This window comes from Arvicanthis niloticus, chromosome 5 (genome assembly GCF_011762505.2).
Source record: "Arvicanthis niloticus isolate mArvNil1 chromosome 5, mArvNil1.pat.X, whole genome shotgun sequence".
Taxonomy (NCBI): Eukaryota; Metazoa; Chordata; class Mammalia; order Rodentia; family Muridae; genus Arvicanthis; species Arvicanthis niloticus.
In genome coordinates, this window is record NC_047662.1 from 54,858,098 (window position 1) to 54,885,622 (window position 27,525).

The window sequence follows — 27,525 nt, forward strand, 5'->3', positions numbered from 1 at the left end:
AGCACAGCAAGGTCCTAATGGCCCTGGCACATGCTATGTGCTCTCATCTTGGAAACAATGTAACAACTGCACAATGGTAGTTTCAGATTAATGTTTGACTTGAGCAGAAATTTTGGCGAAATTATTAGAAAATGAAACAGAGCCAACGTTGGGACCCTGAGAAAGTAAAAAGCTATTGAAGTTATGAAATAAGTTTTGCACAACATTTGAGAGTGGTTCCTGGATAAGCAAGTATAGAATGTATAAAATTATATATTAGTAAAACTAAGTCAAAACACTGGAACTCTAAGGAGAGTCATTGTGTGCAATGTACAGAAACAGAAAGCAACTGCTGAGTTAAGGGTAAACTTGATTCTTTCTGGCCACTGTCTGGCAGCTTTGTCCATATCATTTATCATTGGGGCTTCACAGGAAACTGCATGTAGCTGACCCTGGAGCTCAGAACTCTTAAGTATAATAAGTCAAAAGCTAAATGTTAAATAATGATAAGTTTGCAATTATTATTATTTTGGCCACAGGCCTGGGAATAAAGGAAGCTTAAAACTTTGGGGAACAATTGTAATTCTTAATTCTTTGTGGGATGTGATTATTCTTTTTAATTTGATTTGGCAATGATTATAAAATGTCTTTTTTAACCTACTTTTTGGAATATCAGTAAAAGACTTGAGCAAGAAAAAGGCAAGAGGGTGATGTATGCATGAGGTGTGTGTGAGGTCAGTATAGAGTATGTGGTGGTGGAGAATGTAAGTAGAGTGAGAAGATACTGTGGAGTGAGTGAAAGGAGAGTGTGTCGACAGTATGTGTGAGTGAAAGAAGAGAGAATGTGAAGTGTGTGTGTGTGTGAGAGAGAGAGAGAGAGAGAGAGAGAGAGAGAGAGAGAGAGAGCAACTTTATAACTTAAAAAGTTGCCTGTCAGTTTGTACCTGAAAAGTTGTCTGTGTGAGTTTATTATGCATCTTCCAGATATCCCTACTTCCAATTGAGAACTCTGATCCTGTGTCTAGGGTAGACCCTGACATATCCTACTGTCAAAAACTCTGACTCAGAATTGTTCCTGTCTAAAAGAACTGTAGGGACAAAGAAGAAGGCAGACCAAAATGTGGATACTTCAGTGCTTCTTAGAGGGGAGAACAAAATACAGGGCTAAATATGGAGACAAAGTGTGGAGCAGAGACTGAAGGAAAGGCCATCCTGAAACTGTCCCACCTGGGAATCCATCCATATACAGACACCAAACCCAGATGCTATTGTAGATGCCAGCCAAGTGCTTGCTGACAGGAGCCTCATATGCCTGTCTCCTGAGAGGCTCTGCCAGAGACTGACAAATACAGATGCTCACAGCCAACCATTGGGCTGAGCTTGGGGTCCTGATGGAGGAGATGGAGAAAAAACTGATGGAGCTGAGTGGGTTTTCAGCCCCGTGGGAAGAGCAATAGTGTAAACATGCCAGACCCCCCAGAGCTCCTGGAGACTGGACCACCAACCAAAGAGTACACATAGAGGGACCCATGGCTCCTACTGCATATGTGGCAGAGGATGGCCTTGTTGGACATCAGTGGGAGGAGTGGCCCTTGGGCCTGGGATGTTCGATGCTCCAGTGTAGGGAATGCCTGGGCAGCAAAGAGGAAGTGGGTGCATTGGTGGGGGAGCTCCCTCGTAGACATAGGGGTGGGAGTATGGGGTAGGGGGTTTCTGAAGGGGAGACCTGGAAAGGGGAATATAATTGAAAAGTAAATTTAAAAAAATCCAATAAAAATAAAATAAAAAATAAAAATAAAGAAAAGGCTCTGCTCCAGAACCAGTCTACCAGTCTACTCCTCTCAGGAAACTTCTATTAAGTTGGAAGAGCCAATCTGTAACCTTAGGCTTTGCTTTGGAATTTATTCTATTGCTTTTTTTTTTTTCACATAAAATGTGTTATTTTGGAAGAATGGAAGATAATAACATGTCACTTAAGATAGTCGATATGGTAGTACCACTGGTAATTACTGGTCTCATGAGTATAATGTCCTGATTTGAACCCCAGAATTCCCACAAAAATATGAACATGTCAGTATATGTTTATTCTCCTCCTGTTCAATGGCCAGAAACAGGAAGACCATGGAGCTCACTGGTCAGCGAACCTAGCCTGCTTTGCACTGACCCCATCGCTTTTTTTCTCTTTAAATATTTCTAGAAAGGTTATACAAATAAACCTTCTTCCCATTCAAGAATTATACCACAGTTTTGTTAGCACAATATGTATTAAGAATATCTCATTTACTTTTGATTACCTTTCTCCTCTTCATTTCTTCCTGGCACTACAAGACAAGCCTGTTCTACAAAGAATATGACCAAAAAGGAGCATGCTGTACAAATGGATCTCAGGATGTAAATCTTGTATTTTTCTCTGTTACAGAAACATATATACAGACACACAGCAGTGAAAAGTAGTAAATAGTGTACTTTGTGCTCTTACAAGGAAGACAGAGAATGTCACATGCAATGTGCTCAGTCTTAAAAAAAAAAAAAAAAAACAGTATATCTACTTAGATAATTTCCGTTACATGCACCATAGGGAGGTGAAGGATGTTAACAGACCTTAGATGAGGATCTACTTAAGTATCAGAGATGGCTTTGTCTCATAGGAAGCAGCTCAGTATAAGGACAATATTAGGACAAGATATACACTATTGTCTTCATTTAAGGACCCCATTTTTCTCCACTTTGAGGACCAGGTCTGATTTAAAAAAAAAAAAAAAAAAAAACTTTAAGGTATCAGGTTCAGGAACTGACCATAATTTGCAGAAACTAGGTCATAAGACACCAGTTCTAGGAAGAGACCAGAAAATCCAGAACAAGATCATAAAACCCTGTCCCTCAGAACAGCCTGGGGATAGCTACAGAAATGAGGAAATATCTTATCTCAGAATGGTCCATCAGTGCTGTGCAGCCCTATTTCATTACATGGTTAAGTGTTCACAGAATAGGAATGCAGACTACTACTCACCCAGGACCACCATTAAAATTTTAGATACCTAATCCTTATAGGATTTAAAATCCTTATAAAAGTTTCCCCAGTTCCCTATAAGAAGTCTTGTGTGCCTTTGTCTGGGGTAGCCACTTCAAAGAATTGTTGACTCTCTCTCATGCTGGTTGTATCTGCAGAATAAAAGCTCTTTGGTTTTGCACACTATCTGAGTTGGAGATCTTCCTTCAGTGATTTTCAGACACTTATACTCACTGACAACAGGAAACTCCAGAGCTCTTCCCCGGGAGTCCAGCATTCTTCCTCTTGTGTTCATTTAAGCCTGAGGATGCTTTTGTGCTGAGAACCAAAGGGAAGAGTTGAGAGATTTTGCATAAAGCACTCAGGGACTTCCACATGATGTGATTTCCTCAAGACATTTAAATCTATCTGTATGCTCCTGTTTTGTTTTTGTTTTTTTTTTTTTACTCAAAATCTGATTTAACAGTTAAGATTAAGAAATGCTAAATGCTGACCCTATAATGTATTTGATGAACAGGACTTAGTAAGGAAAAAAAAATAAAGGTTAACTTATTCTCACTGTGCCTGCCACATGAAGCTTATAAGAGCCATAAGACACATTTGTGTATGTTTAGCTTTAATTCAGATGTTACCAATAGGCCACAGAAAATATATTGAGGTTGATGAACTGATAAATTTCTTGAAGTCACTTACAACAACATGTGTAATTGAAGGGCAGACTTTCACCAATTGGCCCTAGTGGGGACAGATTGACATAGTAACATAGTCCCTGCCCCTGGGACAAAGTTTCCTGTGTGAGGCTCCACATGTATCAGTGGCTGCTATGGGCATAAGGCTCGTTTGTATAATAATTCCTCTGAGGAATGTCTTCTCAGTTAATGTTAGTAACTCCATGAAAATCTGAGACAACATGAGTCCAGAAGGGAAGGTGTGATTAATGCCTCAGCAGAGTAGTAAATGCTGGGACCTTCAGGACAGCCCTTAAAGCTATGAGACAGAGCTCTAGATACATGAGTTCAAAAACATATTATTCTTCAACTATGCGAAATATAAGGGTTTAATATAAATTATGATGAGCTTCTTGAATATAAATAAACAAAGGCAGCTGCTCTAATGAGCCAGTTGTTAGAGACAGAGAGAGACACAGACTGGAAAGGCTGTATCAAGCAGAACAAAGGTGATCAGCTTGGATTCACGATTTGATTTCTATGAATTCTTTTTGCCACTCCCAGAAAACCATTTGCTCAGAACCCCTCTCCAAGCTGAGGCTGGTCCTTCACATACGGGAATTTCTTGCTTGATTCTCGGGCAGCTGAACAAATCAACACCCTCTTCATTATTGCACTGCCTAGCATTGTTTTCCAACTAATTAACCTTAGTGAAGAGCCTTACACAACCTTTCCTATCTCTCCAGGAGTCAATGTCAAAAGGTGCCATATATCAAAAACATCAAGCAGGTCATCATACCTTCTCTGCTTCACCACAGTAATGGTCTTGGTATCCTGGAGGAACTGCTGTGAATAATCACTACCTGACTTCAAATATCTGGAGTCAGTCATTCCTTGTGATTCTACTGAAAGCTGACCAGACTTGCAATCATTTAACACAAATGTTTGTGACATTTCTTCTTAGCACTCAACTGATCATGGTACCTTGCAGTGTAATAGGTGTACAATCACATGACTCCATAAAGTAATTTCTCTTGCTCTTGCTCAACCCAGTTATCATGAGCTGTTTTGTCAGGTGGTTTCCACAAACACTTATTCCTACCCAAACATTTCTCGTTCTTCCTCCTTCAGCCTTTAGCACCCACTGGCTCATCAGCATTGCTTTTGATCCATGCAGTGCTCTTATTTTGCTATCAGTCCTTTTTTTCTCTTCCTGGACATCTGCAGTTCTCCTCTTCAGGCCATATTAATCCATCAGGAATTGCTCTGTTGAGATGGATTTGTGTTGCCTGAGCCCCATCTGTCTCAGAAAATTCAGGACACACACACACACACACACACACACACACACACACACAATTCTTAAAAAACTGTTTAGTTTAAAAGAGAAAGCAAATGAAATTATTTAGATAAAGAGGTGGGTAAAATCTTGAGGGGTTAGAGTGGGGGAAAGTATTGATCAATATGTATTATCTACAATTCTAAACATATAAGCAAAATGTTTTGTATGCTTAAAATGATTTATAAAAAGGAAAGAAGGAATAAAAGAGAGAGGGTTGGAGCTTGGTGATAGAGACCCCAGCAATACTGTGAGAACCAAAAACTACAAGGTTTCACTCTTGTAGTACTCGTGTCCATGGTATCATTACTTGTCAGGAAGGTTGCCACCACTGGGGAAGGCTTGTTTACAAACCAGAATCCTCCTGGGATATAAATCAGAATCCCAGAGCTACAAAAAAAGCTTAGGAGAAACAAATTTCTAAAAAAAACAACTACCTTTAGCAGGTCTTCTCAATATCCTCTCCACAACACAATAATCTTGTTTAATAATTTTCTTGTTTAATGTACTCAGATTGCACTCACTGTACAGCAATCCCAAGATTGCCCCCCAAACCTTTGAGCTCCTCTGACCCGAAAAAAAAAAGGGTCTAATTTCTCTTACCCCTGCAGTCACCGGAGTGAAACTCCAAGGGGCCCTGTAAAGAAAAGTATCCCCCCCATACATACAAATCCCAAATAAAACCCCAAAGTAGTGTAGAGCTACACTTCCCTATGTCTAAGTTTTTGAAGAGTTCTCTTTTTTTATTCTAATCTAGAATATTTTCTCTTTCTTTCTTTCTTTCTTTCTTTCTTTCTTTCTTTCTTTCTTCTTTTTAGAGTGAGTGATACAGAGGTTGTCACAGCAGCCTTCTATGTCTATGTCTTGATTTTTTAACCATGAGCATGGAATCATCTATTTCTCTGGAAAATTAACTTCCTTGGCCTTTGCAGTCATTTGAGGCATGGATCATAGATTTCCACACGGTTTCAGATGACAATATAGACCACAGACATCTTCATGAACTCTGGTGTCAGCATGTGACAGGGATCTAGCATAGACTGTGGCAGTACAGACTATGGACATCAACAAAGCCCTCAACCATAGCAAGGGCCAAAGACACAATCATAGCTCCTCCCAACAGCACAGGGTGTGGACATGACTATGATATTTGAGCAACAGGGCCCATGAATACCAATATGATCATTGGTGGCACCCCAGCCAATGAACATCAACTTGAAGTCAGCAAGCAGCATATAGCAGAAGCATCCATGTGGCCTTCAGTGGTAACGAGGAGTGTGGACACCACATGGCCCCAGGCTACAGCAGCATCACAGACTCCATATGACCCTTGACAGCTGGACAGTCTACAAATGTCAGCATGGCCTCAGGTGGCAGCACAGGACAGTCACATCTACATGGTGCCAGATGCAGCATTGACCATAGACATCAACTTGTCACATGGCTGCAGCAGGGCCATAATTATTAACATTTACCCAGCTGTTTTAAACCATGTTAGGTGTGAGTTTCTGGGAACAAAGTGTCAGGGACCTAGGGGTGGGGAACACAGTAACTACATATTGGCATGATTTGGGGTAAGGGGTAGAGCCAATTATTATATTATGCTAAGACTTAGGAAAGCAGAGCACAGAGTAGTCTGGGTAAAGGTGAAGAGAAACAGAGGACACTGTTTATGCCTTCAGTATTATTCATAGCTGAGGATAGGGGCGGGGCACAGAGAGGAGTTGGAGCCAATAGTGATAAAGTAAGCATAGCAGAATACAGATGTTCTGGAAAGACAGGCTTGGTTAGCAAGTAACAGTGGAATTTAGCAGAGGAGTGTCAGTACTGTCGGGGACTGGCCCAGCTCAGACTCTCACCATGCTTGCCACTTTGAGCTTCCTGGTGGCTAAAATATGGCCCACAATCCATCTCTGGACTCTGCTGCTCACTCTTCTCACCTTGCTTCTCCTGGCTGACTACCTCAAAAACAAGCGCCCCAAGAACTACCCTCCAGGACCCTGGCGCCTGCCATTTCTGGGCAACTTGTTCCAGTTTGACATAGAAGTGTCACAACTGCATTTGGGGATCCAGCCGGTAAGAAAGAGGAAAGGGTGTCTGGTTGTGTCATGACCCAATCCAGAACTGTAGAAACATCTGCAGGAGGATATTGCTGCAGGCTAGTGCTTTCTGCCTGTTAATTTAGCCCGTTTTTAATAAAGGACTTCATTTAAGAGCCATGACTCAATGCAAAACATTGATTTTATTATCTTTGAATGTACCATTTTCCTTATTATTTCATCATGGTCTGACAACACACTACGCATCATTTCAATTGTTTTAAATCTGTCAAGGTTGATGCATGAGTTCGTAGTTCATCTCCATTAATAAGCAATGTTGCTTTAACCAATATATAAGCAAGTGCTCGTTGCTCATTTCCTCAGTTTAGCAAACACTGTAGCACGAAACCCACAAACAAATTGTTCTCTTGATCAGCATTTCCTACAATATCACTTCTCTCTTATTGATACTTGCTTATTCTATGTCCTTGCTAACATTACATATACTAACTTTATCAACTACAAGAAAATGTACATTGAAATCTGAAACTCCACTAGGAGTTTGCCTGTTTGTCCCCAGCTCTCCCTCACTCATTTCTTCAGTCTGTGTGTGTGTGTGTGTGTGTGTGTGTGTGTGTGTGTGTGTGTGTGTGTGTGTGTGTATGTGTGTATGTATATGTGTGTATGTGTGTGCTGTGTACTTATTTGAGATCAATAGGTAGTTGCTAGGTGGTTTTGGTGTAAATATCTTTCTTTGTAATGTAATATTCGTTTTTATCTGTAGTAATTTCCTTTGACATTTACCTAGACAGAGCATGCATGAGTAACATTCTTAAATGTCCACTCCTACAAGATAATTCATTATTTATTATTCCTATTTCTTACCACTGGCTGGAAAGAGTAGAATATTTTGTAGAGTTATTGATATATAAGAATTTTACCCCTTAATTTTATATCTTATATTTACATTTCTTTCTTTACTCTCCATTATCCCTTCCTTGTATGTGTCTTAGACACACCTTTTCATTCTTTTTTTTTTTTCATTTTTATTCTTTCCTTACATCTCCTTTATCACCCACTTCACAGCTGCTCTGTGCTATGCAATAGGCACATGTAGCTTATGAGACTTACTAACACCATTTTCCACAGGAAACAAAGTGACTAGAAGCATAGAGGACCCCCGACTCCCATCTACGGTACTGCTGTCTCGGGTGTTGTCTCTACACACCCTGAGAACCACATCAGACACTAAGTTGTTCTTTGGTTTCCTGTGCAGCTGGAACTGGAAGGCAGAAGCATTTGAGGCCCTTGGCCTTTACCCATCCTCCCAAGGCTCTGTCTTTCTTCTGACCCTCCGAGTTCACAGCTTTCTTTCTGACCTCAAGTGCTTCCTTTCTCCATTCCTTCACAGGAGGCTGCAGCAGTAGGAAACTTCTTAGATATTCCCCAATTTAGAATGTATTTCCCCTTCATTACCACACTGTCTTCCCCCATTATAGGAGACTAGGTTGATGAAATGCTTCACTTAAAGATTTTACGTCGTATCCGATCTTGTTCCAGCTTTGTGGTTTCCTCACAATAAGTAGTACAGTGTTTTCTCCTGCTTTCAGGGATTTTCTGTTTCTAGTTTCTGTATTGATTATGGTGATTTTGCTTAGTAATCTTGTGGCTCCATGCTGTTGAGTTCTTCTTGGCAGGTTTGTATTTTATCCCATCAGGAAATTTCTACCAGCCTCTAAGTATTTTCTCATCTCTACAGTCTCTTTCTTGTCTTGGATGACAGCTGGACACTGAGTCACAACTGTGACATCTATGGTGTTGGGTCTTGCTGACTGCTACCAGCATTCTCTGTACTGTACAGGGTGATCCTGATTCTCACCTCTGCACAGAACACTGTTGTCCTTAAGTTGCTTCTCTGCTGATCTCCTCTGTAAATATCTCCATTTAGATAACTGCACCTTTCTATCTTTAAATTTCCCTTTGCTTCCTCTGTGTAACTTTCATTTCTTTGCCAAGGCACCTCAACATTTGAAAAAAATATACTAGTTGCTTTATAATTTTTGATTATTCTGAATTTCAAAATGTGTAATTTTAATGGGCTAGACATGTTCCTGTTTAAAGATGAGTAATTTTACTTCCATAAGTAGCCTGTTGGGGATCTAAATATTTTTGCAGTAAATATTAACAAGTATAATAAGTTATAAAGAGGCAAAAATATGAATCTTATTGTTCTCAGTGTGTGGCCCACACTCCTATAGGAATTCCCTTGAAAGTCTCATCAGCATAATGTGGTGAGACTGAGGATATCTGTAAGCTGTAGGGCTCCATCAGAATAGGGGTCACACTTCACTACAGAAACATAAAAGTCAGAGCTGTCTTTCTTCATATTTTCTGTGAGGGAGAGGCACTTTTGCTACAACAGGAGAAGGGGAGAGATCAGAGTCCCACACCAGGCTCCTTTGCAGACTCTCTTTGTCACAGTGCAGCTGTGGAGCTCATGTTTCCACTTAGAGACTCAGCCCAGGTATGATACTAAGGCAGAGTGAGTGGCAAGGCTCAACCTATGAACCCCATTACTGCAAACAATTGAAAGTTTGGAGAAGTCCACATTGTTCGAAAGTTTTCAACAAAAGACATATAGGACAGGCATAGATGTTGTCCTGCCAAACTGCATGTTTCATGGCTTTTAACCAAAAACTGCAAATTCTGGTTGGCATTTACCCTCTATCCACTGGTGCTGTAATTAGCATGATTAAGAAATTATTTTATTTGATTCTTAGTTTCTTAAAAAATATTGACATATATCTTTTGTTGCTATGTTGAATATGTCCGCAGGCCTTATGCTTAATGTCAGAACCATAGTTCATGATGAAACTGAGACTGGACACTTATTCTCGGTTGTGTTATTTTTCATTCATTTATTTTGTACTCTCTCTCTCTCTCTCTCTCTCTATATATATATATATATACATATATATATATATATGTGTGTGTGTGTGTGTGTGTGTGTGTGTGTGTGTGTGTTTACATTTTGTGATTATATGTATCGATTTTGTGATTTTGTGTATAAACGAGTGAAGTACAATGCTATAGCTCTCTTATGATTATTTGGATTCTTGTCACTAGTAGACAGTCCTCACATCTGGCAGCCTTTACTCTTGTTTGCTTGCACCTTTTCCTTCAGGCTTCATGACAGGCACACATGTGGACTTCAGTGTACTAGCATTTCTACTTAACAATGAGCAAACTTGCCGAGGAAAATAGAGAACGGTCTTTCCAATGTTGTTTACCAGCGTAATGGCAAAAACGGTTCTGAACCCAATGTGATTTGATTCCTCACTTAATCTCTGCCCTTCCTGCTTATAACTTATGGCTTAATTAGAGGCTGTTTACATATGTATTTATTTAGTGACTAAACATTTATTAAATAACTACCAAGACTGACACAATATAAGATGACCAAATGGAGAATCTGTTCATCAATTGCGCCATCAGATCAGATCACACTGTGGGAGGCTCTGTAAATAGCCTCTAGGGAAATGATGGCCTAAATTGGCCTTGCCCTTAAAAGGAATGTGTAGCAACTATCTAGTGGAGTAAAAGTAAAAGTCATTCTAAATAGAAAAGCTGTCAAGAGTGAAAACACAGTGGCAATGGAGAACCAAAGCTAGCCTTCTTGTTTGGCATGTGGGAACTGTACTTCCCCTCTTCCTCACAGTGTCTCACAGTGCTCTAGTATAGCTTAGTGAATTATTATTAAACAGTTTTCCTTAACTTTTAATTCTCTCTCTCTCTCTCTCTCTCTCTCTCTCTCTCTCTCTCTCTCTCTCTCTCATAGGATGGAGTGTGTTTGTGGGTGTATTTGTGTGTGTTGGTGTGTTTGTGTGAGCATCTATCTGTAGATGCCAGCATGGGCACAGTTGGATCGCTGGAATGTAGGTTACAAGCAGTCTTGAGCCAAACAACATGGTTGTTAGAAACCAAACTCTGGTCTGTTGCAAAAGCAGGAATCTTTTTTAACCATGGGGGCCTTATGCTTCATCCCTGGAACATGCTTTAATTAAGAACAAATCTAATAGCCTGAAGTGGTGTATAAATTATATATTTGTGAATTCAGGCTAAAACATATTCTTTTTCTTACCTACTCCTTATGGAATAGATAATTGATACATTTTTTTTAGTTTTCTTTTTAGGTGACATTGTTATTTCTTAAGTTTAAAAACTTTGATATAGTGAAATATTTCTCAAATCGCATTGTTAGTCTTCATTGCTTGGTGTCTTACCTCACTAATTTGTAGGATATAATTTTCTTTTAAACAATCCTTTTGCTGAACTTCCCTTCTTTAGAGTACATGTGAAGACTTCATTCCTATTATTAGTTTCATGTCTGTATTTCTTTTTATAAACATTATATCTTTTATTTTAACTTATTATTCTTTATTTTTTATTTTTTTGAACTCAAAAATGTTCCCCCCATCTACCCTCCCACTGTTCCACATCCCATACCTCCAACCCACCCCTTTGTCTCCACAAGGATGTCCCCAACCCACCTCCACCCCATCTGACCTCTAAACACCCTGTCTATTGAGTGTTAGGTGCATCATCTCTGATTGAACACAGACCCAGCAGTCCTCTGCAGTATATGTGTTGGGGACCTCATATCAGCTGGTGTATGCTGCCTTTTTGGAGGTCCAGTGTTTGAGAGATATTGGGGATCCAGATTAATTGAGACTGCTGGACCTCCTACAGGGTCAACCTCCTCCTCAGCTTCTTTCAGCCTTTCCCTAATTCAACCACAGAGGTCATCAGCTTCTGACCTTTGGTTGGGTGCAAATATCTGCATCTGATGCTTTCAGCTGCTTGTTCGGTCTTCTGGAGGACAGTCATAATAGGTGCCTTTTTGAGAGTGTTCCATAGCCTCAGGAATAGTATCAGGCCTTGGGACCTGCCCTTGAGTTTAAGGTTTTTTTTTTTGTTTTTTTGTTTGTTTGTTTTTTTTTTTTTTTTAATGGCTAGTTCCACTTCATGCCTATTTTAGCCTTCTGGACTTATTTTTAAAAAACTAATAGTATGATTGTGAATATTTTTTTTGTCAGTGTATTACATGCATGCCTGCTGCAGGCAGAGTCTAGAAGAGGATGTAGAATCCCCTGGAATTGGAGTTACAGACAGTCTGAGCAGCCATGTGAGTGCTGGAAACAGAATGCACATCATATGGGAGAACAGCCTTACCACTCAGCATCTCTGCTAACCTGGCCTATGTTCTTTTTATCCTCTTTTGAAATTATTTTTATTTGACTTAATGGTGCATAGGGAAAAACAGGCCCTGCCTTATGGCATATTTTTGAGACATCAACTGGGCCTTTTGTTTTTCATGAAACTATTGCAAACAGAAGTGGCACATTAGAGAATCATTACTTGCTTGATAATGATATAAAGGTCACTGCTATAATTCTGCTGAATTAAAAATATAGAGAGTCAAATTGCTCATAAAAGTGGAAAAAGTAATTCATCTCAGTACTTTGCCTCTGGATCCTTTTCAAGTTCAAGCAAAAAATTTGGATGCTACAAATTGCCAATGAGGGTCAGTTAGATTAAACCAAATTGTGGTTGTTTCCCGAACTTCTTCATCCAACATTCACAAAATAATATTAGAACATTACCATGTTTTTATGTACTACTGATATCTCTTAAATTAGAAGGCATCCACTTATTGCCTATGCTCTTATGACTAAGACAGGGCATACTGGCTGAAGTTACTAATGGCTATGTATAAAGAACAAAAGGAAGACAGTCTTGGCTCTGTCTTTATGTGAGTGCAAGATTCTAAGATGATGCAACATTATTGTATATGTTTTGACACTGCTCACATGGGTTCAGGTCTCCCAGTGCTAGAGTATCAATTCATGAAGATGGCCATGGCATAGAAGCCCAAAGATACCTGAAGGAATTGAACTCTTCTGTTAGATACCACTGTTGCAGTTAAACAAGACACCTCTGTTGCAGGTAAACAAAAGGCAGAGGTAGGGTCTAAATAGTTCTGACTCTTTAGCACACAGGTAGAAAAACCTTTGCTATGGCTCACAAACTTTCATACAAACCAAACCATGTACATTGTAAACGTCACAAACACTTTCATTGTCTCTCAAATACCTCCTCATCTTCATGACTGCTCCTCACACTCTTTCACTAAACTACAAGGTTCTATGAACAGCTCAACATTCATGCATTTGTCTTCAAATCTAACATAATCCCTGGAATCTTCTCTTGTGCAGGAAAAAGCTGGGGTTGGATTAACTACTTTACCTACAGGTTATATGCCTTCTCATAATGATGAGAGTTATCTTAACTACAGCAGAATCATCATAGAGAAGTAATCAAATTGGAAAGCATATTGAGCATCCACTCTTGAAGTGTGACTCTCTTGCTGGACCAATACATTTTTGTCCTGACTCATCATGTATTTGTAACCCTGAGCCTTTGAACACAGAGCACATTCATTTTTCAGACATGTAGTAGATACCTTGAACCAAATAAAGTTCTTCACTTACTGCTGCTATCATCTTTCCCCACAGGATCCTGTTGAGGGGTGATTTTTAACACCTTCATACCTTGGGATCTGAAACTTGAAAGATAGCAACTGCCCAATGTGGCCTCATTTATGGAACATTAAAGCCGATCTATCTACCTGCATCATTCTTGATCTCTAGTGATATCTCCACTCCCAGCCCTCATACTTTATTTTATTTTTCATATCTACTAGTTCTCAACCTGTGGGTCATGACCTCTTTGATGTCACATATCAGATATCTTTCATTCCAGATAGTTACATTACAATTTATAGCAGTAGCAAAATTATAGTGATAATTTAACAACAAAATAATTTTGTGGTTGAGGGTCCCCATAATATGATGAAGTACCTCAAAATTCACTTCAACTGAGAAGGCTGAGAACCACTGAACTATTAGTTAAACAGAGAATATTCTTTTTCCTATGCTGATATTGCGTATTTTGCTAAAGCTTTCCATACTTATTGCATCAGACTTGTACAAAAACAGTTTGAACTCTCTGAGGTCCGATGCCCCTATTTCTCTGCTTTCACTAGACACCAAGTTAGAGACTTTGCTTTCTTTAAACATTTATGTCCTCATGATTTAGTCTATGGAAACATTACACTCACTCAGTTCTTAATTGTGAACGCATGAATAAAGAAGAAATTTTGAATTTTAAACTGATTAGAAATATGATACTGTAGAAATGAAATATTCCTATTACTAAAACGTACATTTCCTCACGAATATATGCATAATCCCCTCAGTGTTAGTCTCATTATTTACATATGTACATCTCATGGGTGGCAGATGCTGAATTGTTGGGTTATATGGGGTCCTGCTTCTGCCCAGTCACAGGGCTCAGGCCGCTCAGTGAGGCAGAATGCTGGTGTTTTGACTGTGCAGGAGCCAGGTGGGCATTGGGCTATGAGAAGCCCTAGGACACCACTCTGGGGGTGAAGAAGCACAGTCTGAGATCCCTGGGACAGCAGAAGCTGATTTGGGGGTCCTGGGGCCTGCTGATCTGGTTGCCAAGCTCTTGAATGCTGCTGGGAGTCTTGGAAGAGCTTTCCAGAAGAGAAAGGAGTGGGGCCAGCAGGGTGAGGCTGAAAAGGAGAGGGAGAGAGCCCTCCAGCTGCATCCTGCTGGGAGAATGTCCTTGGCTTGGTCAGCAGGCATTTTGACTTGGTGGTCCTGGCTAAGAGCACAGAGAAGCCTAGGTGAAGGCCTTCTCTATGGCTCCCCATGGCAGATCCCCATGAGAAGAGGCAGTCCATGGTTTTAAGGCTTTTATTGTCATAGTGGAATAAGCAGAAAATTCCTACAGCCACCATTAGCTAAAAGCTAAATTGGAAAAACATGCCCTTGGGACTTTGAAAGGGGTATGGTCATGTTAGAAAGAATTTTTTAATAAACCAGTATCTCAGAGTAACATGGGACCATGAACTCTTGAACTCGCAGGGAAGAACCCCAAGCCTGGCACATCCTGACTTCTCAACTGCCTGCCTAAAGTCTTCATTCCCCTCCCAGCCTGTGGCTTTAGCCTATATAAACCTGTGTAATTAGACAGTCGGGGCTCTCTCTCTCTCTCTCTCCTTCCCTCTTGCAGAAGGGTGAGACTTCTCTGGTTCTAGGAACCAGAGTCCCAGCACTGGTTCCTAGTAAACACCTCTTGCTTTGATTGAATAAACTACGAACTTCTGTGGTCATTTGGGCGTGTGCCAGTTCCTGAGTATGGGTTACACCACTTCCAGGCCCTTACAGTCATGGGAATATTTCCATTTAAGAGTTCTGATCTAGCCGGGCCGTATGGTACATGCCTTTAATCCCAGCAATTTGGAGGCAGAGGCAGGCAGATTTCTGAGTTCGAGGCCAGCCTGGTCTACACAATGAGTTCCAGGACAGCCAGGGCTATACAGAGAAACCCTGTCTAGAAAAACAACAAAACAAAATAAGAGTTCTGATCTTTAGACTGAATGAGTAAGTTGTTTATCTTAACCAAAAACAAACAAAACACAAAACAACAACAATAAAATATAGTACCCCATTTTGCAGAGAGGAGTGTCTGCGAAAGAAAGCTTAATTAGATAAGCTCTTCAGAGTTTTAGAAAACTCATTAAAATGGTGATCTGTCTTAAGGCTATGTGACCTATGGTCATGTCCTCTACCTGTGGAAGGGCTGGGGGCACTGCCCTTATGTGAGTGATAGCCAAAAATCTATGGAGGGCTGTGGCCTCCTGTCAGAAGCCTAGTGTCCTGGAACCAGGCAAAACCCTTACAGTTTCTCAAGTTCTCTGGGGTTTTCAACCTTGGCTCAACCAAGAATCAGGCTGCCTTTCATGGTCCTACACTGAATAGACAGCACTATCATTAGATATGCAGGCATTTGAAATTGTAAGAAGTCCATGAAACCTGTAAAAAATATAAAAAGACCTTCCTCAGCCCTTGTCATGTCACATGTCTCTGCCTTTGCTAGACTGAGAATGTTTCAACTAGAAACCTGAATAATTTGTTGACACTTAATATCCTTGTTCCTTTTGGAAACACAAGCTAGAACACTACTCAAGTCATTCTCATCTATATCATTACAGTTTCTATAAAGTATATTCCACGTTTAAAAATAGAATAAGTCAGGAGGAGGCAAAATGATTTTCAGAAGTACATCCATGGACCAAGGGGCATTGCTCTATTTTCATTAACATACAGGCCCCAAAACACAAGTCCCACTGAACGCACATGTCTGCCTTCCCTTGATACCATGATACAACAACACTCAACTGTGACTATTGAAATATTTTTCAGTTTGTGAAGAAATATGGAAACCTAATTAGTCTTGATATTGGTAACATTTCTTCAGTGGTCATAACTGGACTTCCCTTAATCAAAGAAGTTTGCACTGACATGGAACAAAAGTTTTTGAACCGCCCCAGGATACCTAGCAGGGAACGTGTGTTTAAAGACAATGGTAAGTTTAATTGGGGGCAATATTGAATTCAGTGGGCTTTTAAAAATAAGACATGAATTGGGGTGGAAAATGGAACTCATGTGGGAAGGAACGATGGAGAGCTGGAGGCAGGGAGTAAGAAAACGATAGGATCAAGATGCATTGCACATTTGTGAAACTTTCAAAAGAGAAAAAAGTACAGATACTATTAGGTTTCTAGTACAATATAAGGTGTGGTTTTGATATGTTAAAGATACTTCTATGCCTGTGACTCTATAATATTTCTAGGAACCAAATGCTTCATGAAATGAATTTTATTGTTTTCTCATACCCCCATCCACACCTCCTCCCCTTCCCCTCAGAAAAGGGTAGGCCTCCTATGGATATCACCTAGCCTTGGCTTATCAAGTTCTAGTAAGACTGGATATAACTTCATTTATTGAAGCTAGACAAAGCAGTAGAGTTAGAGAAAAAAGATCCTAATAAAGGAAATGTTATCTTTAAATCAGTTGTTTACCACGTTTCCTAGATGAAACCAGCCATCAGAGGACTGAGAGCATCTCCCTCTAAGAGAGACCTGGGAAAACCACGTCTGTAGACTAACTCTAGAGACATAGATAGGAAGTAACAGCAGCACCTTCCACAGCCAGACTTATGTGTTCTCATTCCCTTTCCCCACTCCAACAGTCTGCCTTAGCAAACAGGTGTGAGGCACCTTCCTCCTGCTGCTGCTCCTCTTTCTATGGTTCCTTAAACTGCATCATGCAGGCCATGCCACACAGGCATCTCTAGCCATCCAAATAGTGTTAGAATTGACTGACATGAGTTCAAAAAAACATAATTAAATCTCAAGTTATGTCTTTGACAGCTGAAAACAGACTTGAATGTATTAACCTACAAAGGCTTCACTTTAGCAACTTCCTAATTTCTTCTTGAAACAATCAACCATAAACTGTACACCACTGACTGCATTAACTGCTATAATTAGCACAGTTACGGTCTTAAGTGATTGATAGTAAGCAGGGTAGGTAAAAATCAATCTCATTGTGTCATATGTAGTATCTGGAGGCCATATTTAAGTGGATATAAATCTGTTGAGATTGGCAGGATAGACCCCAGCTCTTAATTTTCATCATAACAGTAAGAGAAGCTTTTGAGTAGTATTGGACAGAGTATAAGATCAGACTCCACATTTTAAGGCTCATTCAGGATGCTAGGTAGAGAACAGAGGCATGACAGCAAAGATACCATCATTGTAACTATAAAAGAAGGCATTTGAACACTCAAGTTGACAAAAAATGACAACAAGTTAGACTGAAGTAGTAACATTGTAATCTCATTGACTGGAGTTATTTAAGAGAGAAGCCATCCTTACATATGACTCATATATTAAAAAATCAATGTGCTCAGAGACAGTCAGAGGTGTGGGTGATAAAAAAGGAACAATGGCAGGAGAAACAATGTTTGGTGCTATTGCCTTCCATTTGGGATTGTCAGAAATATAATATTGACTTCTGCCCTACATGTGCTGCGTCTACATTCCTGTAACTGCAAAGTTTAGTGTCACATTTCTGACTCAGGAGTGTGTATCTTCTGGGACAAAACCAAGGTTACTATCAGAAGTTTATTTAAAATTATAGGCACTCATTAGATGTCCTGAAAAATATAGTATAGAAAGAAAGTTTTGGGCTTAGTCTTATAGAATTCCCTCATTTCAGAGTTTGATAGAAAAAAATAAAACAATGAAATTATGAAAAATATCTGACAAAGCAGTAGAAAAAAGTCTATAATTGAAGAATCAAGCATGAAAAGGAGTACTTTAAGAAATAAATGACAAAGGGGGTGAAAGAAAACATAAGATGGAAGCCTGAATCTATGTTTAAATAGTTGAAAGTTCTTCTAAAAGGAAACAAATGGTCATGAGCATGGTATTGGTGTGTACCCTGAAATAAGATAAATGTTGAGCACACCAATATGTTCATTCTCCGTTACCTTTCTCTGTGTGTGTGTGTATGTGTGTGTGTGTCTGTGTATGTGTGTGTCTGTGTGTGTGCTCATTAAAGAAAGAAAGATGAAGAATTCTAATCCTTCTTAACTTTATGAAACATTTGGTCATTTTTTAAAAGCCTGTCTTTTATATATCCTCTCCTTTACTGCCTTTCTTGCTGCTTCATAAAGTTGTACCTTGTCTTTTTTAATAGTGCATTCCTGGTAATTATCATCATAAATAGACTTATGTCTACGAACCCCCTGGGCTTTAGAACCAGGGAAACTTAAATTTGAACACCTGGATGCCTCAGTGTTATGATTTCTCAATCCAAGACAAATAGACATTTTCTTTGTTGATAATAAACCTGTAGACTTCCTTCCAACACAAAATTATATTATACATGAGAAGTACTTACTAAATTATGTTCTGTTGCAAGTCACCAGAATGTGTTAGCCACTTGCATTAATAGTCTTTTTAGACCGCTGTGAATTTCCATATTTGCCCTTCATTTCATCTATACATGCATCTAATACAGTTTTGTTTTTAGATATTTTAAAGCTGGAATCAAAATATCATGATACTGGGTCTCTCTTTTTTCCAGGAATTATTTATTCTAGTGGCCAGACATGGAAGGAGCAAAGAAGGTTTGCACTGATGATACTCAAGAATTTTGGTTTAGGAAAGAAGAGCTTAGAGCAGCGCATACAGGAAGAGGCCCAGCATCTTGTGGAGGCCATAAGAGAGGAGAAAGGTGGGCAATTCACAGGGTGGTACAGGAGGTTCTGGCTATTTCATTGATTGAGGGCCTAATTATTAGGTAAATGTTGTCCTTGGCCTGCAGTGTTATAGGCACTGAGGATGGGATAGTTAACAAGTAACCATGCCCCTGCTCCAGGTGCTCTGTAGCTAAGCACACAAATGGGCCATTAAACAAATTGCTGAACTTAAAGCCTGATTATTTATGTGACTGCCTACATATTGCCAGTGTCCTTTAATCATGCCAGATTCCATGTAGGGGGCTGTGGCTAGAGATTTCCACATTATCCTCTACTGTGCATATTTTATGACACACGGAGTAGAAACTTCATAAAATAAAAAAAGTAAGAAAGAGAAAAGAGGGAGAGGGAGAGAGAGAGAGAGAGAGAGAGACAGAGACAGACACAAATATCTTTAAAAGACTCAATGCTCTCTCTCTCTCTCTCTCTCTCTCTCTCTCTCTCTCTCTCTCTCTCTCTCTCTCTCTCTCTCCATCTCCAGGACAGCCTTTTGACCCTCACTTCAGGGTCAACAATGCCATTTCCAATATCATTTGCTCTGTCACCTTTGGGGAGCGCTTTGACTACAACGACACTCAGTTTCAGGAGATAATGAAGTTACTAGATGAGACCTTGAGTTCTGCAGCACCAATGATGTTAGTGGTAAGTACCCTGCCTTTGCATATTTTCGAAAGAATATTGCATTGAGACTGTTTCAAAAAACAAATAGGTTTATCTTTTTATTTGGGGGAATTTTTGAAATTAATATTATGTCTTAAAAGTTTAGTTTGATAATAAATCTATTTATAATATATGACTTTAGCATATACAAAATATTTATACCATGTATATGAACTATTTTAACACTTATAATGATATATACATAAAGGTAGGAGTATTACTTTCTATTTGTCATTAATTTTTAAAACTTCTTTATTTTACACCCACACTGCAGCCCCTTCTCTCCTCCCAATTCTACCTTCACAATTCAATCCTCCCATAACCCTCTCCCTTTCCCCTTAGAGAAAGGGAAGTTCCCTGTACCAACCATTCCTAGCATATCAAGTTGTTCTAGAACTAAGCATGTTATCTCCTACTGAGGCCCAGCAAGGCAGTCCAGTCAAGGAAGGGGATCCAAAAGCAGACAGCATAGTTAAAGATAGCTCATGTTCCAATATTAGGGTATTCACAAGAAGGCCAAGTTGCATATCTACTACAGATGTATAGTGGGCCTAGATCCAACCCTGAATGTTCTTTGCTTGGTAGTTAAGTCTCTGTGAGCCCCCATGGGCCTGAATTAGTTGATTCTGTAGGTCTTTTTGTGATATTATTGACCTATCCTGTTCCCTCAATCCTAGACCCCCACTCTTTCACAAGACTCCACACACTCTGCTTAATGTTTGGCTGTGGGTCACTACATCTGTTCTCATCAGCTGCTGGATGACATCCTAAGAAGACAGTTATGCTAATTTCTTGTCAAGCATAGCAGTGTATCATTTCTAGTGTCATGGGTTGGCTCTCTCCCATTGTGTATGTAGGTCTCCAGTTGGGCCAGTCATTGTTTATTCATCTCCTCAATGTCTGCTCCATCTTTACCCCTGAACATCTTATAGGCAGGACAAATTTTGAATCAAAGATTTTGCACGTGGGTTGGTGTACTTTTCCCTCCACTGGAATACTGCCTGACTGCCTGTCTATAGGCGGTGGCCATATCAGCTTCTCTATCCCCTGTTGCTAGGAGTCTCAGCTAGGATCACCCTCATAGACTTCAAGGAGGCTCTGCTGTCCTAGGTCCCCAGCTAGTCCCAGAGGTACCTTCTCAGAGATTTCTGTTCTCTCCCCCAGCCCTCTACTGCCCCTCCTCAGATGTGATTCTCATTCTTGTTTCCCTCTTCATCTCTCCCACCCAGTTCCCTCCCTCAATACATCCCTGACGTCTATTTTATTTCCTTTTCTGAGTGAAAATCAAGTATTCTTGCTTGTGTAATACTGGTTACTTAGCTTCTTTGGGTCTATGGATTATACATGGTTATCCAATATTTTATTCTTAATATCTACTTATAAGAGTACATTTCATGTGTGTCTTTCTGACTCTGAGTTACCTCACTCAGGATGATAATCCCCTTTTTACTCCTTTTTCTTTTCCTTTTGAAACAAATAACCACAATTGGTGGAGTGGGCCCTGCACCTTGCCTGGGAAGCACAGTAGGCCTGGCCCTACTAGAGGATGCATAGGTGATCAGGCTGCAGGACAGAAGAGCAGAAGAACTGGTTCTGCCCATTGTTGGCTAAAATATTGGGTGACTATCTGCAGCAGTGCACCCTGGTGGTGTGGGCACAGGAGAACTGGTAGACTGACCACATCACCTACATTCCAGTCCCAGATTCAGCACAGTCTTGGGGTAACCCACTCCTATATCTATCCCATCTATGATCAATTTATGTATAATGCACCCAAAATTCTATTTATTCCCATAAATACTTTGTTTTTAAGTCCAGGGATGCTCTCACTAAACACTAAAGAACTGGTTAGCATGACTTTTAAGTAAAAAAAAGAAGCATAAAGAATGAGATTGATTCTTCCTATTGTCTACATAATTTTTGTTCCTCAGTATAACCCTTACTCATAGTAATTCCAAGTCTAGCAGTACCATTTTTTTTCCTTCTAGTAAGTAGAGCCTAGAAGTCAGGGAAATTTTTTGCCAGTCCAGCCAATTTTAGGTATATGCATCAGTGGAACAAAGAGGTGGCAGCTAGTGATAACAAAGATTATTTTTTTATTCACTTTACAACATGCTCACTGCCCCACTCCCATTTACCCCATCCCACATTCTTTCCCCCATCCCTGTTTCCCTTCACCTCTGAGCAGCTGGGTTCCCCCATGGGTATTCCCATACCCTGGCACATCAATTCTCTGTGCAGCTAGGCACATCCTCTCCCACTGACAACAGACAAGGCAGTCCAGCTAAAAGAACATATCCCCGGGATAGGCAACAGCTTTTTGGATAGCTCCTATGTCAGTTGTTCAGGACCCACACGAGCACTAGCTGCACATGTGCTGCACATGTGCAGGCAGGCCTAGGTCCAGACAGTGTATACTCTGGTTGGTGGTTCAGTCTCTGAGAGCCCCAAGAGTCCAAGGTAGTTTAATCTCTTGGTCTTCATGTGGAGTTCCTATGCCCTTCTGGGCCCACAATCCTTCCCTCTATTCTTCCATAAGAGTCTCCAAGCTCCATCCACTGTTTTTCTGTGGTGTCTGCATTTGTCTGAATCAGCTGCTGGGTAGTCCTCTGAGAAGACAGTCATGCTAGACACCTGTCTCCAAGAATAACAGAATATAATTAATAATGCCAAGGATTGGTGCTTGCACATGGGATAGATCTCAAGTTAGGCTGGTTATTGGTTGGCAATTCCCTTGGTTCCTGCTTCATGCCCAGTCCCTGCAATTTGTTTAGATTGGATAAATTTGGGGTCAAAAGTTTTGTGGGTGTGTTGGTGTCCCTATTGCTCCACTGGAGCTCACCTATGGCTACAGGAGATGGCCTCTTCAGGCTCAATATCTCTAATGCTGTGAGTCACAGCTAAGGTTATCCCCATTGAGTCTTGTATGCCTTCCTTATCCCAGGTCTCTGTCTCATGCTGGAGATGTCACCCACTTCTGCTCCCCTGTGAGTTGCAGATTTTCAATCGTTCTCATAGCCATCTGGCCATCTCTTCTGTACCTCCCCACATATGATCCTGAGCCTCTCCATTCCCCTATTCATCTCCTCTTCCACCCAGTTCTCTCCCTTCTTCTGTCTCATATTACTATTTTATTCCCCCAGTTAAGACAGATTCAAACACCCTTGATTGGGCCTTTGTTCTTGTTTAGCTTCTTTGAATCCTGTGAATATATCATGGATATCCACACCAGACTTGTCCAATTGAGACTGGGTTGCCTCACTCAGTATGATATTCCCAAGATCCATCTATTTGCCTTCAAAATTCATGATGGCTTTCTTTTTAATAGCTGAATGGTATTCTATTGTATAGAATTGTAAAAGACATTTTCTTTATCCATTTTTCAGGTGAGGACCATCTAGATTATTTTAGATCTCTGATTATTATGAATAAGACTGCTATGAACATAGGGGAGCACATGTCCTTGTGGTATGGTAGAGCATCTTTTAACTATATGCCCAGGATTGGTATAGCTTAGTCTTCAGATAAAACTACTCCCAATTTTCTGAGAAACCACCAGATTGTTTTCCAGACTAGTTGTACAAGTTTTTACCCCTACCAGCAATAGAGAAGTGTTCACTTGGCTCCACATCCTCCCAAGCATGTGCTATCAGTTGACTTTTTTATCTCAGCCATTCTGACCAATGTAAAATGGAATCACATAGTGGTATTTATTTGCATTTCACTGACAACTAGGGACTTTTAACATTTCTGTACATGCTTCTTGGCCATTTGAGATTCATCTGTTGAGAATTCTCTGTTTAGCTCTGTACCACATTTTTAATTGGGTTGTTTGAGTTGTTGGGATCTACCTTCTAGAGATCTTTACAAATTATGGATATTAATTCTCCATCAAATGTAGGGTTGGTGGAGATTCTTTCCCAATTTATCGGCTGCCATTTACAAATGTTTGCATTTTCATGTGGTCCCGTTTATTATTTGTTGCTCTGAGAGACTGAGCCATTGGTATTTTGTTCAGGAAATTGTCTTTTGTACTATTGCTTTCAAGGTTATTTCTCTCTTTCTCTTCTATGAGATTTGGTGTACACAGTTTTATGTTCAGGTCCTTGATCCACTTGGACTTGAGTTTTGGACAGGGTGATGAATATGGATCTATTTGCATTCTTCTACATGTAGACATCCAGTTAGATCAGCATGATTTGTTGGAGATGCTTTCATTTGTTTTATGACTTTGGCTTCTTTATCAAGAATCAAGTGCCCATATATGTGTGGATTTATTTCTGAGTGTTTGATTTGATTCCATTTGGTCAACATGTCTGTTTCTGTGCTAATAATGCCATGCATTTGTTATCCCTATTGCTCTGTAGTACAGCTTGTAGTCAGGGAAGGATTTTGTCAAAGGCTTTTTCAGCATATAATGAAATGATCATGTAATTTTTTTTCAATCAGTTTATTTATATGGTGGATTAGTTTGGTGAAATGTTTGTATACTTAACAGTCCCTGCATCCCTGGGATGAAGTTTGCTTGATTGTGATGAGTGATGTTTTTGATGTGTTCCTGAATTCTGTTTGCAAGTATTTTATTAAGTATTTTTGCATCAATGTTCACAAGAAAAAATGGTCTCAAATTCCCTTATGCTTTACATATTTTCAAGTCACAGTTAAAATGCATGATATGAAGTGATGAGAGGCAAACTTGAAACTAAGATGGTATGGATGTTACCAAAAAGACAAGAGGGGAAAGGACAAGATTATTTAAAAATGTGGAAAAGTTATTCCATGGTATCTCCAATATTTTCTTACTTTTCTTTATAAGCTCTACAATGCCTTTCCATCCATATTTAAATATCTTCCTGGACCACATCAAACAGATTTCAGAAACTGGGAAAAACTGAAAATGATTGTTGCAAGTATAATGGACAGTCACCGAAAAGACTGGAATCCTGATGAGCCAAGAGACTTCATTGATGCTTTCCTTAAAGAAATGACAAAGGTGAGAAAGATGTTGCCAAGGTGTTCTTACAGAAAAAATATGGTGGTTTAGAATATTCCAGTGGACCTTACAACATGTTATCATGTATTTAAGGGTATAACACTGCACTGAATCACTACTAAATAAATCCCTATGCCTGTTAGCCAAGCAAGCTTCTTCTGAGGATTATAGAGACTCCATCACAAGGATGCCCCATGCTCGCAAAGGGCACTAATACACTTCTCTATATCTCCCTTCTTTTATATTCAGTACCAAATGTGTAGCATCTTATTTCCTTTCTTAATCTGCACCGATCTTTGTATCTCTTCTCCATGTTTCTTATCAAGTACCCCAGTAATTAAGATAATTCAGGCTAGTATTTCTTCTCTCAAATGAATCACACTTGCAAAGACAATTTTAGGTTATCAGCAACATGCAAAGAATATAAAATAATGATTGGTGAATCTTGTAGATTGCTGATTAACCCACTACAAATATATCAATTATAAATAGTATTTTAGAAATGAATAAAGCAGTATGTCAGGAATATCATCAGAAGAAAGTGGTTCACTGCACACCAGGATGAGTTCATAAAAATGGATATAATTAATCCCTGTGCCCCTACTTGCACATTGCCCTTGGATGAAGAAATTATGCACAAAGTGAAAGTAGTAATTAATCTTCAGAACTCTAGTTTTAGATGAGCTAGTCTAAGGTAGTCATGCACCGCATCTCAGTCAACATCGAGTTTGATGGAATGCTTGAGATTAATTTCAAAGTTTGTGTGGATCCTCTGCCTTCCTCTGCCCCCATATCATCACATAAAGGCTGGAAAACAGTTGGTTGCATATATGTGTTGCCTGTGCATCATTGTGACACCGTGACTCAGCAGAAACAATTTGAGGGGTTGAAGTTTTGGGGTCAAAATTTTGAGGGTACATTTAACCTGTTCTCACAGAGAAGAAGTGTCAGATTGTCTTAGCTAATAGTGTCAAGAGGGTGTGGTGGGGTCTGCACATCATTGTGTACCAAGAAACAAAAGGTGGAATCCAGGGCCTTTTACAACATTAAGTATCTCCCCTAGTGATGGAGTAGTAGGTGGCAAGAAGCAGTCAAACACAAGGCTGGAATTAATCAGTTAGAAACAAAAAGAACATCACAAAGGATCAGCAAAACCAAAAGCTGGTTGTTTGAGAAAATCAGCAAGGTAGACAATCCCTTAGCCAAACTAACTGAAAAGGCAGAGAGACAGTATCCAAATAAACAAAATAAGAAATAAAAAGAGAGACATAACAACAGAAACTGAGGAAATTCAAAAAATCATTATGTCTCACTTCAAAAGCCTCCATTGTACAAGTTGAAAAATTCAACTAAAATGATTTTCTAGACAGATACTACTCCCAAATCAAGATCAAGTAACTTATTAGAACAGTCCTATAACCTTTAAGAAAAAGAAAAGCAGTCATTAAAAGTTAATCCAACTGGACCTTCGGGAGCTCTCAGAGACTGAGCTACTAACCAAAAAGTGTACACAGGCTGGACTGACAACCCCAACATATATGTAGCAGATGTGCAGCTCAGTCACTATGTAGGTCCTCCAACAATTAGAACAATAGTTATCCCTAAAGCTGTTGCCTGTCTGTGGAATTCATTCCCTACTGGTATGTCTCCCTAAGTCAGGGAGGATGGGGCTAACCCTGTAAAGAATTAGTGCTCCAGCATGGGGAGATACTTAGGGAAGGCACTCCTCTTCTCAGAGGAGAAAATGAGGGGATTAAGAGGAAAGACAAGTGATGGGGATATGGAGGAATGACTGGGATGGGGGTAGTTGTTAGGATGTAAATGAGTAAATTAATTAATCAATAAAAATATAAAAATAACTGGAGAACATGAAAACATGAATAGTAAATTAATTAATTAATTAATTAATGAGGAAATTCTCTTTTTAAAAGTACACAATGCTGTTCTAGTACCCAGACAAAACTACTACAAGTTTCAATGAAGAAAACCTCATCTGCAGCACTCTGGACCTCTTCATTGCTGGAACAGAGACAACATCCACAACACTGCGCTGGGCTCTGCTCTATATGACATTAAACCCAGAAGTGCAAGGTGAGCATATGCTGAATGTACCTGAAAAAGGCAGAATGGTTTTCTGAAAGTGGTCACTTAAATGGGGCCAGAAGGTAGAATAGTGAATGGAAAAACGAGGAAGAGCTTTGAGAAGAGGTTGTGGAGAAAGGTCATGGCCTTCACATGTCCTGTCAGGATTATGATGAGTCATGGGTGCAGACTTTGTAGTCTATCTTCAAGGAAGCTTCAGTTCTAGAGCTAAACAGAGAAGTCAGCTGTCTTTCTGGTAGGTTCCGTCCAAGAGTGAGAGTGTCTCATAAAAATCCACTCAGCTCATTTTCCTTTACAGAACTGCCATCCTATTTTGCCCTGGGTATCATCAAGATGACTTTGTTTGATACCTTGCATCAGATTTATGTTATCACACATATTTTGCATGGTGCCTCCCTGCATTCTATTTTCTCCATTGGTATTCCTTTAACCTTACCTCTAAGTAGGGTTTGGGCTTTCTGTCTACCAGAAAT

General features: G+C 39.8%; 1 protein-coding gene across 1 annotated transcript in view; it reads left to right on the forward strand.

The window, feature by feature from the left end:
- The first annotated feature begins 6,780 nt into the window (after nucleotides 1-6,780).
- LOC117709296 (cytochrome P450 2J4-like) overlaps nucleotides 6,781-27,525 on the forward strand; it is a 32,432-nt gene continuing 11,687 nt past the window's right edge. The window contains exons 1-6 of the mRNA XM_034503586.2: nucleotides 6,781-7,072; nucleotides 16,389-16,551; nucleotides 19,122-19,271; nucleotides 19,778-19,938; nucleotides 24,773-24,949; nucleotides 26,899-27,040. Of these exons, the coding sequence (XP_034359477.1) occupies nucleotides 6,857-7,072; nucleotides 16,389-16,551; nucleotides 19,122-19,271; nucleotides 19,778-19,938; nucleotides 24,773-24,949; nucleotides 26,899-27,040 (1,009 nt within the window). The 5' untranslated portion in view covers nucleotides 6,781-6,856. The remainder of the gene's footprint in view (nucleotides 7,073-16,388; nucleotides 16,552-19,121; nucleotides 19,272-19,777; nucleotides 19,939-24,772; nucleotides 24,950-26,898; nucleotides 27,041-27,525) is intronic.